Source organism: Malurus melanocephalus, unplaced genomic scaffold (genome assembly GCF_030028575.1).
Source record: "Malurus melanocephalus ecotype Western Australia unplaced genomic scaffold, MMel_1.1 scaffold_660, whole genome shotgun sequence".
Lineage (NCBI taxonomy): Eukaryota > Metazoa > Chordata > Aves > Passeriformes > Maluridae > Malurus > Malurus melanocephalus.
The window spans coordinates 223,726-237,537 of NW_026623892.1; the positions used below are offsets into that span (position 1 = coordinate 223,726).

General features: G+C 42.6%; 1 protein-coding gene across 1 annotated transcript in view; it reads left to right on the top strand.

Moving 5' to 3' along the window:
• The window catches only part of RSRC1 (arginine and serine rich coiled-coil 1), a 79,807-nt gene that overhangs the window by 31,468 nt on the left and 34,527 nt on the right, over positions 1-13,812 (top strand). Inside the window, exons 4-5 of the mRNA XM_057383805.1 lie at positions 3,059-3,095; positions 12,495-12,546. Of these exons, the coding sequence (XP_057239788.1) occupies positions 3,059-3,095; positions 12,495-12,546 (89 nt within the window). The remainder of the gene's footprint in view (positions 1-3,058; positions 3,096-12,494; positions 12,547-13,812) is intronic.

The window sequence follows — 13,812 nt, forward strand, 5'->3', positions numbered from 1 at the left end:
GAAGGAAAACTCCCAGGACTTGCACATTACGATGTCCTTGGAGTGGCCAGGTTGGGCTGAGGAGTGGCTTTAAGCAGCCAGAACAGAGAAATCAGCTTTGGTTGTTTGTGGGATTTTCACACCTGTAGCCTCTGTGAAACAAAACTGGGAGATTTTGGGTGGTTCTCTTGTAATTTATGGGATTTCACACCTGACCTGAAGTCTCCATGAGTGCACATTTTTCAGCTCCCTTGATTAATAGTTAGTTCAATACGGGGAGTATTTTTAGGAACGTGAATATATTCCAGGTTAAAATGATTATTTCCAGCAAATGCTAGGGAATATTTTTAATTTAATTTRCTGGGAGGGGAAGTTCTCACCACCTCCATTAGTTACTGTGGGATTGAGCAATCCCAAACTGGCAAAACCTGGAGATTCCAGAATGGTTTGGGTTGGAAGGGACCTTAAAGCTCATCTGGTGCCACCTAATTGAAATCCCTAATTGAATTCCCAGCTTGTTGCTTCATCTCCCTCATGACCAGGATTCAAATGGAGCTGGAATTTTTTTTCCCTGGCATTGCTGAAACATTTGGATGAGTGTGAGTGTTGTATTTACTGGGTTTAGATTTTAAATAGGTGCAAGTCAAGTTGTGTTTTACAGCAAATTCTTGACTAMAGTGGGKAAACCAYTCCAGAGCTTCTCTGGTGGAAAAARGGAAAACTCAGRAATAAAATCGAATTTRCCTARCRAACCARARGAATTAAGGTACTGCCCTGGAGATGATAAGGAAGGCAAATCTGGGCCTTTTTGGGAACTCTGGGGTGAAAAATGCAGTAAAATATAATTAATTTCCTGGTAATAGTATCAAATTAATACAACTTGAGGGTTTATTTTACATGAGCATTGGGATGTTGGATGAGCACAAAGCTGCTCCTGGCTTTTATTTGTGGTGTTTCATGATTTAAACTTCTTCAGCCACTCGAGGCTGTGGGGGTAGCTGAGCTGTGCCCGTGGCTCTGATTTGCCCGAAACAACACAGGAAATGTGGCATTGATGGGAGTGTGATTTGGATAATTTATGATATAAATCATATTGTTTAAACGAATATAATTTAGGTATTATAATAAGCCATTAATATATTAATATAATTAATAGTATAAGAAATGATAACAATAAAGATTACATAAAATTCTATAAAATATACAATATACACTATAAAATAGAATAAAGAATGATATAATAAATGAATATAATTTAAATATGGAATTATTGTAAAAAATTATGAATATAAAACTAATTTATAGATTATAAATTGTGTTTTAAATATGTAATTATTATATATACTCACATAAGCAGACAGTAATGACAGAACATATTACATGTACAATGTAATATAACACAGAGCAGAATCCAGACCATAATTGTGTAAGATCTGCCCTATAATCTATTGGGTGAGTGAAAGGCAAAGCCCTGCCAGGATGGCTGATGGATGCCCAGGGCTGGGCCCAAGCTCTCATTGGAAGTGACAGAGCCCCAGGTTTATTTAGGACCAGCTCAGCCCTGTCCTGCTCCTCTGATAACGTTTTTTCCTCATGGCTGTTCCTGCTTTAGGGCTGCCCTTACACCGAGATCCCTGTCTGGGCTGCCTCAACTCCAAATTGGCTCAACAGCCCGTGACACTTTTTCAATATTATTGCATTAAACCAAGTGGATTTTGATTGATAACCTAATATTCAACTAATGCAAAGCATCAATCAYGGCGAGTATATTAATTATTTAATATTGCAGCCTAATTCGGGGATCGATGTGCTGCGGGAGGGGAAGGGAAACTCTCTGTTCCCAGAAGGTTTCAGACMGGGGATGATTAAAAAAAAAAAGCCCCCCCAAAGCCTGCCCCGCTCCCGTGTGTTGGTTCGATACAAATCTTTATTCATTTGCCAATAATCTCGGCACATTTTCCACTTCAGGACCTTTTTTATCAGTTTGGAGTCCAGCAATTGAATTAAGGCTGCTTTCAGCACGGGGCCGGGGAGGGGCACAGATATTGAGRGCAGGGATGGGCTGGACCTGGGAGCTCCTCCCTGCCCTGACCTGGCAATTCCATCCTTAAAGACCAAAAAAACAGATCCTGGAATCGTGGGATGGTTGRGTTGGAAGGGATGGACTGGATAAATCCCATCCAGTTCTACCCCTGCACGGTCGATTTTTGGAAAAGCTGTAGGAAGTGATAAGTAAATGRTAATTTTAGTGTTAATAAATACAGTATTTGTAATTTTAGATATTGTGGTATCAACTGATTCTCTGAAATCCTCAGGCTGGTTCCTCCTTTGCCACGGGAATGACCCATCTTCCAAGAGGTGATGTTGGAATTAGGCAGAACCTGGAGCTGATGGGAGCAGGAGCCATCACCTTGTTCAGTGGGTTGGGATTTGGGGAATTTTTMATTTGTTTCCCATTGGATTTAATCTTTTTTTTTCCTTAGCAGGATGTGTTAGGATTAATTTTCCCTCTGAATTCTTGTTTTTTGATGTTTTTGCTTGGATAGTTTGGTCTTTTTTTTTGAGCTGCCATTGGGTTAAATTCTTCCCATTTTCTCTGTGTACATTTGGGTTTTTTGCAGCTTTCAGGAATTAAATGCCAAGTTCCAGCATGGCTGACCRTGGAATTAATCACAATTCCTTCTCTCCATCACCTGAAATTCCATGGTGGAAGTGGTGGCAAAGCAGAACCAGGAGCCACCAAAACTGGGTTTGTTAACCAGTCCCATACTCTGGCCTGGCTGATTATTCCCAGGGTAAATAGAGGCATAATGAGGTTAAAAATGTTGATTTTCAATGTGTATCTGGTGGCATTGCTGCAGCTCACAGCAATTTCAGGCCAGGTGATATTCAAGGGTTTAATTCTGTCATTGTGCATTGGGATAATCAATATTTTTTAGGTGTCACAGGTAAATATTTGTATTAAAAATAACAATTTTACACTGCAGAAATGACCCAGCTTTGCCATTTCGGAGTTAAACAGAAATTGTTGCAGACAAGGGTTTAGCAACTGTTTAGAACTTTTGTTCTTCTCTTACAGGGACTCTGCAAACATCAAAGCTGGATTAGAACATCTGGTAAGTTTTAATTTTCTCTTGAACATTTGCATCATCTTTGATATCTGCATTCCAAATGAACACTTTTGAATGAGCTTTGAATACCTTGAATTGAGAAAGTCAACCATTTCCCAGAGGGTCAGGGTACTGTTATTATGTGAAGGCACTCACATTTTCATTTATCTCCCCATTTCAAGGGAGTTTTAATTTTTTTAAATTACWTTTTTTTGATGTAGAGATGAAATAAACTGGACTACAATCCTCGGATTGATGATTGCCTTAATTATAAACAAAAATTGTTTGGTGTCGGATTTTTGGCATATCCTGATCTGAAAACAACAAACTTGTGATTAAAAAAATTAAAAAAAAAGGGGACAGGGACACAATCAAATATTTCATGCATAAATATGGTGTGTTTGAGTCATTTGGAGGCTTTGAAAGGAGTGCACAGCTTTGTGTTTTCTCTTGTCTTTGCTTTATGAATAATGGATCGACTTAAATTCCATTCAGGGCTGCGGTGGAAAATAATAATTGAGGTGCAAAATATTTCTGGTTTAAGTAAACATATGAAAGCCACAAGTGATGGTGAGCCAGGCTTAGCGTGAAAAACTCCTCAGTTGATCAAAACTGRAGAAAATAAAATCTTGTCCCCAGTCAGAAGCTGGTTGAAGCTTACACATTGGTACCAGCAATCAGTGGAACATTAAATAGTTCATTTAAAGGGATTATTAAATCCTAGTACATTGAAATATTCTCTAATGGCACAGCTATCCTGAGAAGTGTTCCATTTTACAGGGAATGTCTAAATCATCTCTGCTGGTCTGTGAAATCGCATTGGGAAAATTTGCTTTCCTCGTGTTTCCCACTTGGGAATCATTTGGGAAGGGGAATTTGTAGGAGCTGAGGTTCCCWTATCTGCTTGGAGTGGAATGGGATGGAAAGGATGGATCTCCTGGTGGGATGGATGGGTGTCCCAGTGGGATGGGATGGATCTTCCAGAGGGATGGATGGACATCCCAGTGGAGTGGATGATGGGATGGGATCCATGCCATGGGATGGGATCCATGGGATGGGATCCATGGGATGGGATGGGATCCATGGGATGGGATGGGATCCATGGGATGGGATGGGATCCATGGGATGGGATGCAATGGGACGGATATCTGGGATAGATGGATGTCCTGGCGGGTTGGGATGGGTATCCCAATGGGATGGATGGATTTCCTGGCAGGATGGATATCCCAGCAGGATGGGTACCCTGGCACAGTTGTCAGGAGCTCCCCTTTCCAAAGGTGCCCATTGGAATGTTCCCCTGACATTGGGAATCAGCAGAGTTCTTTGAGCAATTGGGAAATTCCTCTCGTTTGCTGCTTCAGGAATTTGGAATAAATGATGCTCTCATTAAATAAATGGGCTGCTTTGTATTTAGAATCCCAAACTGGGCAGGAAGGGCCCTTAAAGATCCCTTGGAAGGKATTGTAATGATCTCTYATTCCACCCCCTGCCATGGACAGGGAATGTTTCCCTCRAAGATCTGTCAGAAACCTCCAGGTTTGAGACTTTTTTCCCTTTTCCATCTGATCTTCAAAAATCCTGGGAATGGGTGCTCAGGAAACCAACTGTTTCCCAGGGCACCCACAGGGAGGAATCTTTATGCTGGAAACTTCCATATCTCAGCATTTTGTTCATAAAGGCCTTTTGAACTCCAATAACTTAATGGGATATTCCTCGAAAGATTGAAACCACAAAATTCCATTTCCGTTGGTTTAATTCCTGCTTCTCCCAATGCTTGTAAGGAAGTTATTCCCACCTTAAGGGGAGGATCTTTTTGCTGATTTGATTATCTGTTACTGAGCCCCTTCTGTAAAAAAAGGGTGTTTTACAATTTGTGATTTACAAGAGTCAGGACTGACAGAACAAGGGGGAATGGCTTCAAACTGAAAGGGAGTTGGTTTAGATGGGATCTTGGGRAGGAATTGTTGTTCCCTGGGAGGGTGGGGAGGGCCTGGAATAGAATTCCCAGAGCAGCTGTRGCTGCCCCTGGATCCCTGGCAGTGCCCAAGGCCAGGCTGGACATTGGGGCTGGAGCAGCCTGGGACAGTGGGAGGTGTCCCTGCCATGGCAGGGGTGGCACTGGATGGGTTTAAGATCCACATCTTTCTTCCATCTGGTCACCCAAAAAACCCCCAACCCTGCTCCTTCAGGAGGTGTTGATGTTTTCTGAAGTGTTTATTTTAATGAAATGTCCTGTTTATTCCCTGGCTGKTTTCCCTGGGTTTGGATGCAGTGCTGCCCCTCCCTGACCCTGGCTGAGTTTCTGACCTGTGGGGTCTCCTCTCTCTGCTCCTCAGTGTCTGACAGAGTCCTCGGCTTCCTAACGAGCTGCAAACCAAGCAGCCAATTATTGGTGTTCACAAACAATTAATTAACGCTCTTAAGATGAGTAATTATGTTTATCTTGCTGTCCTGGCAAAATTCCATGCTGGTCAATTATATTCTGCAGGCTCGAATTGTCTCCTACAGAGGAAGTGCCAGGCTGAATGAAAGGTTGGGATTTTCCTCTATTGAAATTTATTTAARAATCAGATTTTTCACMATTTTTTWWAATAGAATTTTATCTCACATGTTCWAATTATYAAACCTGGAAKAATTCCCTKAGGAAAAYCACTCTGGTGTTCTTTGGGAGTTACAATTTTCATGCMTGACCTTTAGTTTGGTGCTTGAACRTGAAACTTGAGTGTGCTTGATGTTCTCCTTCCTRGAATGTGATGGACACATAGGAGATTCCTTATGGAGTGGGAGGTGTGAGAGCACAGCCACTGCTGAGGTACTTTTGGCAAGGTTATAATGAAATAACTCATCTTTTGGAAGTTTTAAAAAATTTTAAGAATTTGTAGAAATAATCAGGTGGCGCCCTTTTATAAAATAGTGTTAAATATTAGTTGTGCTGACAAATTATTATTTGTAACTGATTAGTATTTAATCCTGCTGTTTAGACGGTAAATATTGGTATTTTTGTAGACAAACATTGAATTCTGCAGTTGGATTTTGTCTGGTTTTGTTGCATTGAGCCCAAAATGTTATTGACAGTGTGAGGTTACAGCCCAAAGCGTGGCAGTGTCCCAGGGTTCATAAGGACACAGGGGACCTGGAGACCCTGGTGTTCATTCCTGAAAAATGAACGTTAGGTGAAAAGGAAATAATATTTTATGTCCATTTAAAAAAATTAATTAACTTAAACATCAATTTTATCTGCATATGGAATAGAGATGGGAGTTGTCATCGTGTTCTTGCCACCACACTGAGAAATGTGGTTATCAGTGTGTGAAATGGTTTATTGCCTTCCCATAATTGTGGGGTTTGTTATTCCTGATTAAAAACATGCCRGAGAGCAGGGATGGGGCACGTTCCTGAGCCTCACATCTGGATGCTCACACTTCTCAGGTATCCAGAACATAGGATTGATTGAACTTTGTTAAAAAGGATCTTTTCTGTTCACCTGCTTGCAAAGTGGGTGAGAGGAAATGACCTCAGGGAAAATTTTGGTTGGATACTGGGGAAAATTCCTTCATGGAAAGGGTGGCCAAGCACTGGAGCAGGGCAGGGGTGGAGTCCCCATCCCTGGAGGGGTTCCAGAGCCCGGGGGATGTGGACCTGGGACCGTGGTCAGTGATGGGTTAATGGTTGGGCTCTTGGCTTGGAAGGCTTTTCCAGCCCCAGTGGTTCTGGGGTCCCTGATAAGGTTTTATAAATAATATTCGCTGTAATTTGATGTAATTTCACTTGTGGCACAGTGATCTGGATCATCTTCCATGTCCTTGGAACCCCAATCATTCCATGAATTAATGACAAAACCACTCTGTTTTCATCACTCATTAATTAATAAGGGGTGGTCTCACTTTAAGGTCAGTACATATTGTTCAACGAGTTGTTCCCAGTGTAAAACCCTAAAATCAGTTCTCCTGAGGTTTTCCATGGCCCCGAGTTTTCCCCATCACTTCCCATTTCCCTGCAGCCAGAGCCACTCCCCATAAACCAGGCCATTCGTGTCCTTGTGTGTTTATTAAAAACTAAACCTTGGTCACTCCCATTTCCCATGAGGTGCCTCCCCTACCCTGGCTGTGCAGGACCCTTCATCCCCGTGCCCTCTTTGCCTCCCTCCCGCTCTCCCTTCATCCCCCTGCTCATATTTACTCCATCAATTCTCCMACTCCCGTTTTCCGCCGTAAATTTGAAGCTGGGGCTCGGCAGACGGATGGGAGCGCTGATCAGACGGAGTAAATAACGCCGTAAAATATAAAGAGCGTGATTTTCCCTGGCATCTGCGCCAGAGCCCCGGCACGTGCGGGTGTTGTTTCCAATCGCGCCGGCGGTTTGTTCGCAATTCCCGTAATTTGATCGCGCCTGATGAAAAGCCGACAAGATTTCCGCRGCGCCCCATTAGATGAAAGCAGCATGAAACCAGAGGTTAATCTGCAAACAGATTTTCCTGCTTATTACTCTAATGATTCCATCAGATTTGATGTAGCAGGCTGCGAGGCGTCTCTCGGCAGCAACAGTGCGCCGGGGTTTGATCTCGGTGCTCATTAAATGATGGAGTAATTTGGGTGACCTCTGACCGGGCGCGCGTCTCCTCGTAATTGCGCGGCAGCGTCGTGACGGCGAAATTACCGCCGAGAACCCCGAGCGTCGAGCCCSCTTTCCGCGTGGAAAAACTAACAAAAGAAATATTGCATTAATTTTCAAATGATGATATTACATTTAGTGCCTGGGCCCCATATATCAAAATCCGAGAACTGCTCAGTTACTCTCTGCTCTTAATCTTAATGGTATCTGTGGATGTCAAGGGCATGGAGGAAATTAAATCGGAAAGTGCAGATAGACCTAAGAAGACATTATCTCTTGATGATTGCAGTTTTGATAGGTATTTCAGTGAATTTCATTTTCGCAGAATGGTGGAAGATGAGTTAGCCACCAGATTTTCTCATTTTTCTTCCCCGTGATTTATGTGAGTTGAGTATAAAACTTTTTATGGGAGTGCAGTTACGGCAGATGAGAGGTAAATTAATGCACTGGGTTTCCATCTCGGCCCCGCGCGCGATTGTCAGAGCTGTACATACGTAATGGGGGCCATCATTATTCAGGGTTGTTTACATTCAAAATATGTAATGAAATCTGTTCAGAATAATGAGGGAAATAAAAGTTTAGAAAATTGTAAAGGTCATGAAGTTTGAGAAATGATGCAATGCTCCCAAAATAACATTTAGGCAATATAAATTACATTATTATGCACCAACTCTGCCTCATAGAGACATGAAGATAAAGTGCTTTCGACGAGTAAAATGCTGTTAGTGCTCTCTGAAGTATGAGAATGTGTAAAATGTTTCTGATTTCATATTCCGGTTTTGTGCATATTGTGGAAAAATATATAAAGGAACTTTATGGAGGGCAGTGGCTGCTTGGCTGTCCCCAAGTTTAAATGCATTTCCYGGGAGGGTTTTCTGCAGCAAACAAACACTTTGGCAGAAATGTAATTAATTATTCATCTAATTATCRAGGCCACCATTGAATTCATCTTTTTGGGGGGGTCTTTCTCCTCTTCTTTTGGGGATTTTGTGTGGTGATTTTAGATAGGAATATATTTTATTGCATATCCTGGAGAGGGATCTTGGCACAATACCGGGATGGAGCATAAATTTGCCCAACTATCTGCAGTCTGCACCTAAAATACAAATCTCTGCACCCTGATTTTATGCAGGTGCTCCTCAGAATAATTACGTTGTGCCCTGCACATTTTATGTGGTGTTTATTTGTCAAAAGAAGCAGCCAAAAGCAMGAAGCACAAGTGATTTTTTAAAAAGTTGGAATGGCAAATCTGTGACATCCCGAAAATGGTGCGGGGGGGCGAGGTGATCATTGAATCTGAGAGCAATGAGAAAATGCATTTTTATTCAAAGTATCTAATCTTGATTAAGTTCAGATTAATTCCTGGGTAATCAGGCAGGATTTGGGGTAGAATATGACATTTTGAAGCATTGCTAATTTAGAGTTTCCTAGATCCTCATGATATTTTAAAGGCTTTTCATTTTCAAAACGGGGTTTATTTTCTATTATTTTTTAATTGCTGCATTTCAATGCAAAGATTCAGATTTTTCTGAAAAATGTATTTAGAGAAAACTCCTTTTTTTGTGGTAGAAAASACAGTAATTCAAGGATTAACTCCTYCTGGAATTAACTAATCYCTGTTACCTGTTGGTTGTGCTCCTGTTTTTTCAGCCAGTCCATCCTTGGCTGGAGCTGTTTCCAAAGCATTTAAGATGTGTTAATTAAAAATTTTCATTTCAGAACCTGGATTTATCTCCTGCTATTTTTGTATTCTCACACRACTTCATTGTAGCATAATGCAGCAGAATTTTAGAAGTGGTAAAAGGTAGATAAAAATCTGGGGAGATTTTTACCCAAAACCCACTAAATTTCAAGTTACGAGATGCTGGTTTAGTGTAGTTTTATTAAAAATAACTACATTATTAAAAATAACTATTTAGGAAAGCAGCAGTGATGGAATGCAGTGAATGAACTGCAAAGAAACCAAAATTAGGAATATTTGCAACTGCCATTAAAAATGGAATACATTTAATCATTTTTTTTTCCTTAAAATATTAATAACATTTATCAATCCTGTGGATATTTCTGGCTGGTGGTATCCTCTGGAATATCATCATTTTCTGAGCTGGATTCCAGCCTCTCCCAGACACTTTTGGGCTCATGTAAAATTCATCACTGGGGATGCTCCAAACACCTCCAGTCATTTTGCAAGTGCTTGTTAAGGAATTTTAGGGAATTCCTCTCCYGATTTTATGGTCAGTGGACTCCTTCAGCTGGTACTAGAAATAATTCTATTTTTTTTTTACTCCCTTTGAATTCTTTTCCTTCTGTATTACGCTTCTGACCATAAGGAAAGTACAAGGCTTTCTTTTGCTCGAAATCACTCTGGTAATGTTTCCTCCACCAATCATTTCACCATTTTGAAGTTTCCTGAGGGTCTTGCTGAATTTTTCACTTAATGGTCCCTAAATCAATACTGACCTTGGGTAGCTGGTTGTTCTCACACGTTGCTCCCGGCTCGTTCCAGGCTCTAATTGTGATTTTCAGCTGAAATCCTCTCTGTCWGTTTTTCCTCCCAGTATTGGCCTCCTCCAGCAGTTGGAGGGATGTTTTTCTGGGGCCAGGCCAGTCACCTTTATTTCAGAACCCTCCTTTCACTCCTTCTTTGGGGGGATTGATCGGTGAGRAGGTGCCTGTGCTGAGTTCTCAATTAACTGCAGTAATTAACACCCCGAGCCAGGGCAGAGGGGAAGGTGCCTCCAGRGCAGCTGCCTGGACTGTTCCCAGTGGGATATCGCTGAGGGAAAGAGGAATTTGAGTCTTCCCAACCTTAAACCAACAAGACACATCCACACTCAGTGCAGGGAGTGGGAAAAGGCGTTTGGAGCTGTGGAGCTCCACGGAGCAGCGGGGTCGGTGCTGCTGCTGCTGTGGAGCTCCGTGTTCAGGGCTGGAGGTGACCCTTGTGCAGCTGCTCTGGGTTCTCTCCTCCTCTGGAGCCTGCCTTGGCATTTTTCRTGGAATTCTTGTGGATGTGGTGGTGCTGGACAGGGATATCCTAAAATCAGTCAGTGGAATGTTCTCTGCAGTCGCTGGTGCTGAACGGTGATATTGTGTGACCATCAAGAGGAGATGCAGGGATATCTGGGATTTCTGTTCAATATCTGAGATATCTGGGATTTCTGTTCAATATCTGAGGTATCTGGGATTTCTGTTCAATATCTGAACTGGGTAACTGCTGTAGGAATAGGGAATGGAATCTGGGATGGCAGAGCCCAACTGGTGGATGGGGTGCACAGAGACTCGAGCTGTTGATGTGCAGGTGTGGGCACAGGAGGGGTTTGACACCCAACACTTCTCCTTTTCTCCTTGTCCTGCAGAATTTTGCCAAACTCAACCAGTCCCGGTGGGTTTTTTTAAATTTAAAGTTGTCACAGAATGGAGCAACCACAAACCCAAGTAAAGCTCCTCTGAAACTGGAGCTGGGCAGGTTGGTTCTGGATAAAAAGCAGATCATTCCCTTCCTCTCCTTCCTTTCCTCCCACGACGTGTTTAAGATGCCAAAACATCTTGCAACTATTAGTTCATGGCAAGRAGAAGAAATCAGATGATAATTTACAATAAATCTCCAGATTTTTCTTGCTGCCACCAGGATTAGTGGTCAGGCCTAGTTGTAGGATCCATTTAGCAGCTATAGTAATAAATTCTGCCTGGTAATTCTGGKTTTATGCAAACAGAAAAATTCTGAACTAAAAATATTTGATTTTTATGCAACTAAAAACAGATCTTCATTTGAATTGCATTTGAATGCAATCTTTCCTACTGGATGGTGATGGGAGGAGCAGTCTGTAAATTCTTGGAGTGGAAATGGAATTGTTCTGTCACTGTCAGCCTCTATTCGTGGGTGTAGATGAGGATGGTGAGGCCCTCAGCTGGGACATCCATGGCAAAGAGTTTTGCCTGACTGGAATCGTGGAATCATGGAATTATGGAATYATGGCATGGTTTGGGTGGGAAAGGACCTTAAAGCTCATCCAGTGCCACCCCTGCCATGGGCTGGGACACCTCCCACTGTCCCAGGCTGCTCCAAGCCCTGTCCAACCTGGCCTTGGGCACTGCCAGGGATCCAGGGGCAGCCCCAACTTCTCGTCTTTATTTTCCCATTTCAATTTCCCTTTTGCAGCTGTTCAGGATCTCAGGAAGAGTTTCCTGAGCTGTAAAACGCCACCAAAAATTCCCGTCAGGTTTTGTTTTTAGCGCCGAGCAGAAACCTCCCAAACTTCTCCAGGAATAATCAACTCTGAACTCTGTGACAAATGGGTTTGTGTCTCAATTTAGCTGTGGCTGCAGATGGAGAGGGGTGGCAGGAACTTTGGGCACAGAGCAGCATCATTGGGATCATCAGCACAGTGGGGCCCTGGCCAGATGTGCAGCAACACCTTCAGGAGGGCGAAAATCACCCCAGATGAGAGAAAAATGGGAAAAACTCRCCATATGACCCATGTTAAAGGCAGTTTGGGGATTGTGGAGCTGTGTTTGTGTGCAGTGGGGTCAGCAGGAGCCGGGTTGGGGTCGCAGGGCTGGGATGGGTTGGTCGTGGTGCCACAGGCACCTCATGGGGATGGATTTTGGGTCAGTCCTGCAGCTTCCTTGGACAGTTCCTCTCTGTGGCAGTGCTGGCTCCTCTCTGGAGGTTTCTGTGGCTGTTCTGGGTGCMGAGGGMCCAGTGGAGGTGGGAATTCTGTGGKTGRGAATGGCAGATCCCMGGGGGTTCAATGTCCATCCAGGTAYGAGCTGATCWCTCCTCTCTTGCAGACTCCTGCTGAACAGGCCAAGGCCAGGCTGCAGCTGGTGCTGGAGGCAGCTGGTGAGTAAAAGACAATCTCCAAAATTCACTTCATTTCTGTGGGGTCAGGTGGGGTTTGATCCGTTTGTGTTTGGCCGATGCTGATCCCGTTGTCACTGAAATTTCAGGTTGAGCTGAAATTGCTTTGCATCACCATTGGCACTCAGAAAAGCCCTTTAAGGAAAAAAAAATAAGTCCATTTTTACACAAAAACCTCACACCTTTGTCCTCTGGCTGCTGCTGCTACTGAGGCTTTATTCTGTGCTCTCAGAGATTTGGTTTTGTTTTATTTTTTCCTCTTTATTTTTTAACACTATTCTAAATCAGTACATTTTTTTTTTTCATTTTCTACTCTCTGTTCTGAGCAATCTCCTCACATGGCTGTTATATTTTTTTTTCTAAAATCCATCCAGCCTTCTGCATCATCTCTCTTCCAGTACATCCCTTGTTCTCCAGAACTTTTAATAAATCTTTGAAGCATGTAATTATAAAATGGATGTGACAGCCCTGACCTCAAAAGCACAATTTGTGTATTCTGCTGCCATCGATCACATCTCATTTTTTAATTTCACACCTGGGAAATGTACAGAAGATAACTGGGGGTTGTGTAGCATCATGACCTGGGCTCCAAAATTTTCCAAAGCTTATCAAAGGTCTGTGACATTGTTCAATTTAAATATTCACTGTTGAGGGCTGGGTCTCAGATTGAAGCTGCAAGTTGTTCATAAAGAACACAAGAGATTGAATCTCTCTGTGTCTCCTACCATCCAAAATACAGAATTAAGCTCCTCCCTGGCTTTATTTAAGTCTTGGTCATCCCAGGCACTGATGAGATCATTCCCCACCTTCTTCCCCAAGTCCTGCATCATTAATTACATTTAATTTGTATTAAATTGCTGTGGGAATAGGTTGGAAATGCTTCTGATATTGTTTCAATGTATTTTTTTATGTTTACTCCTTTCAAAATCAGCACTTTTTTCCACCTTTTAATCTTCAAATATAATAATTAATTTGTGCTGAGCCATTAGCCAGGAGCTTTTTGAGGAGCTCAGGGTCCGCAGGTTCGTTGTTGCTGCTGTGGTGATGCTTCATTTGAATGTAATTTAAATAACTCTGTACTTCAGTAATGGTGAGAAGAGCTGTTGTTGAAGGGCTCAGTGCAGGTTCCATCCCAAACCTGGGAATGAATTCTGGGAATTTCTGGTTCTGAACTGCCCAGGAATCGCTCCAGCCCCAGTGAGTGGGGTCAAAGCTGTGTTTGTTCTCCGTGGATCCCGTGGTTAAAGC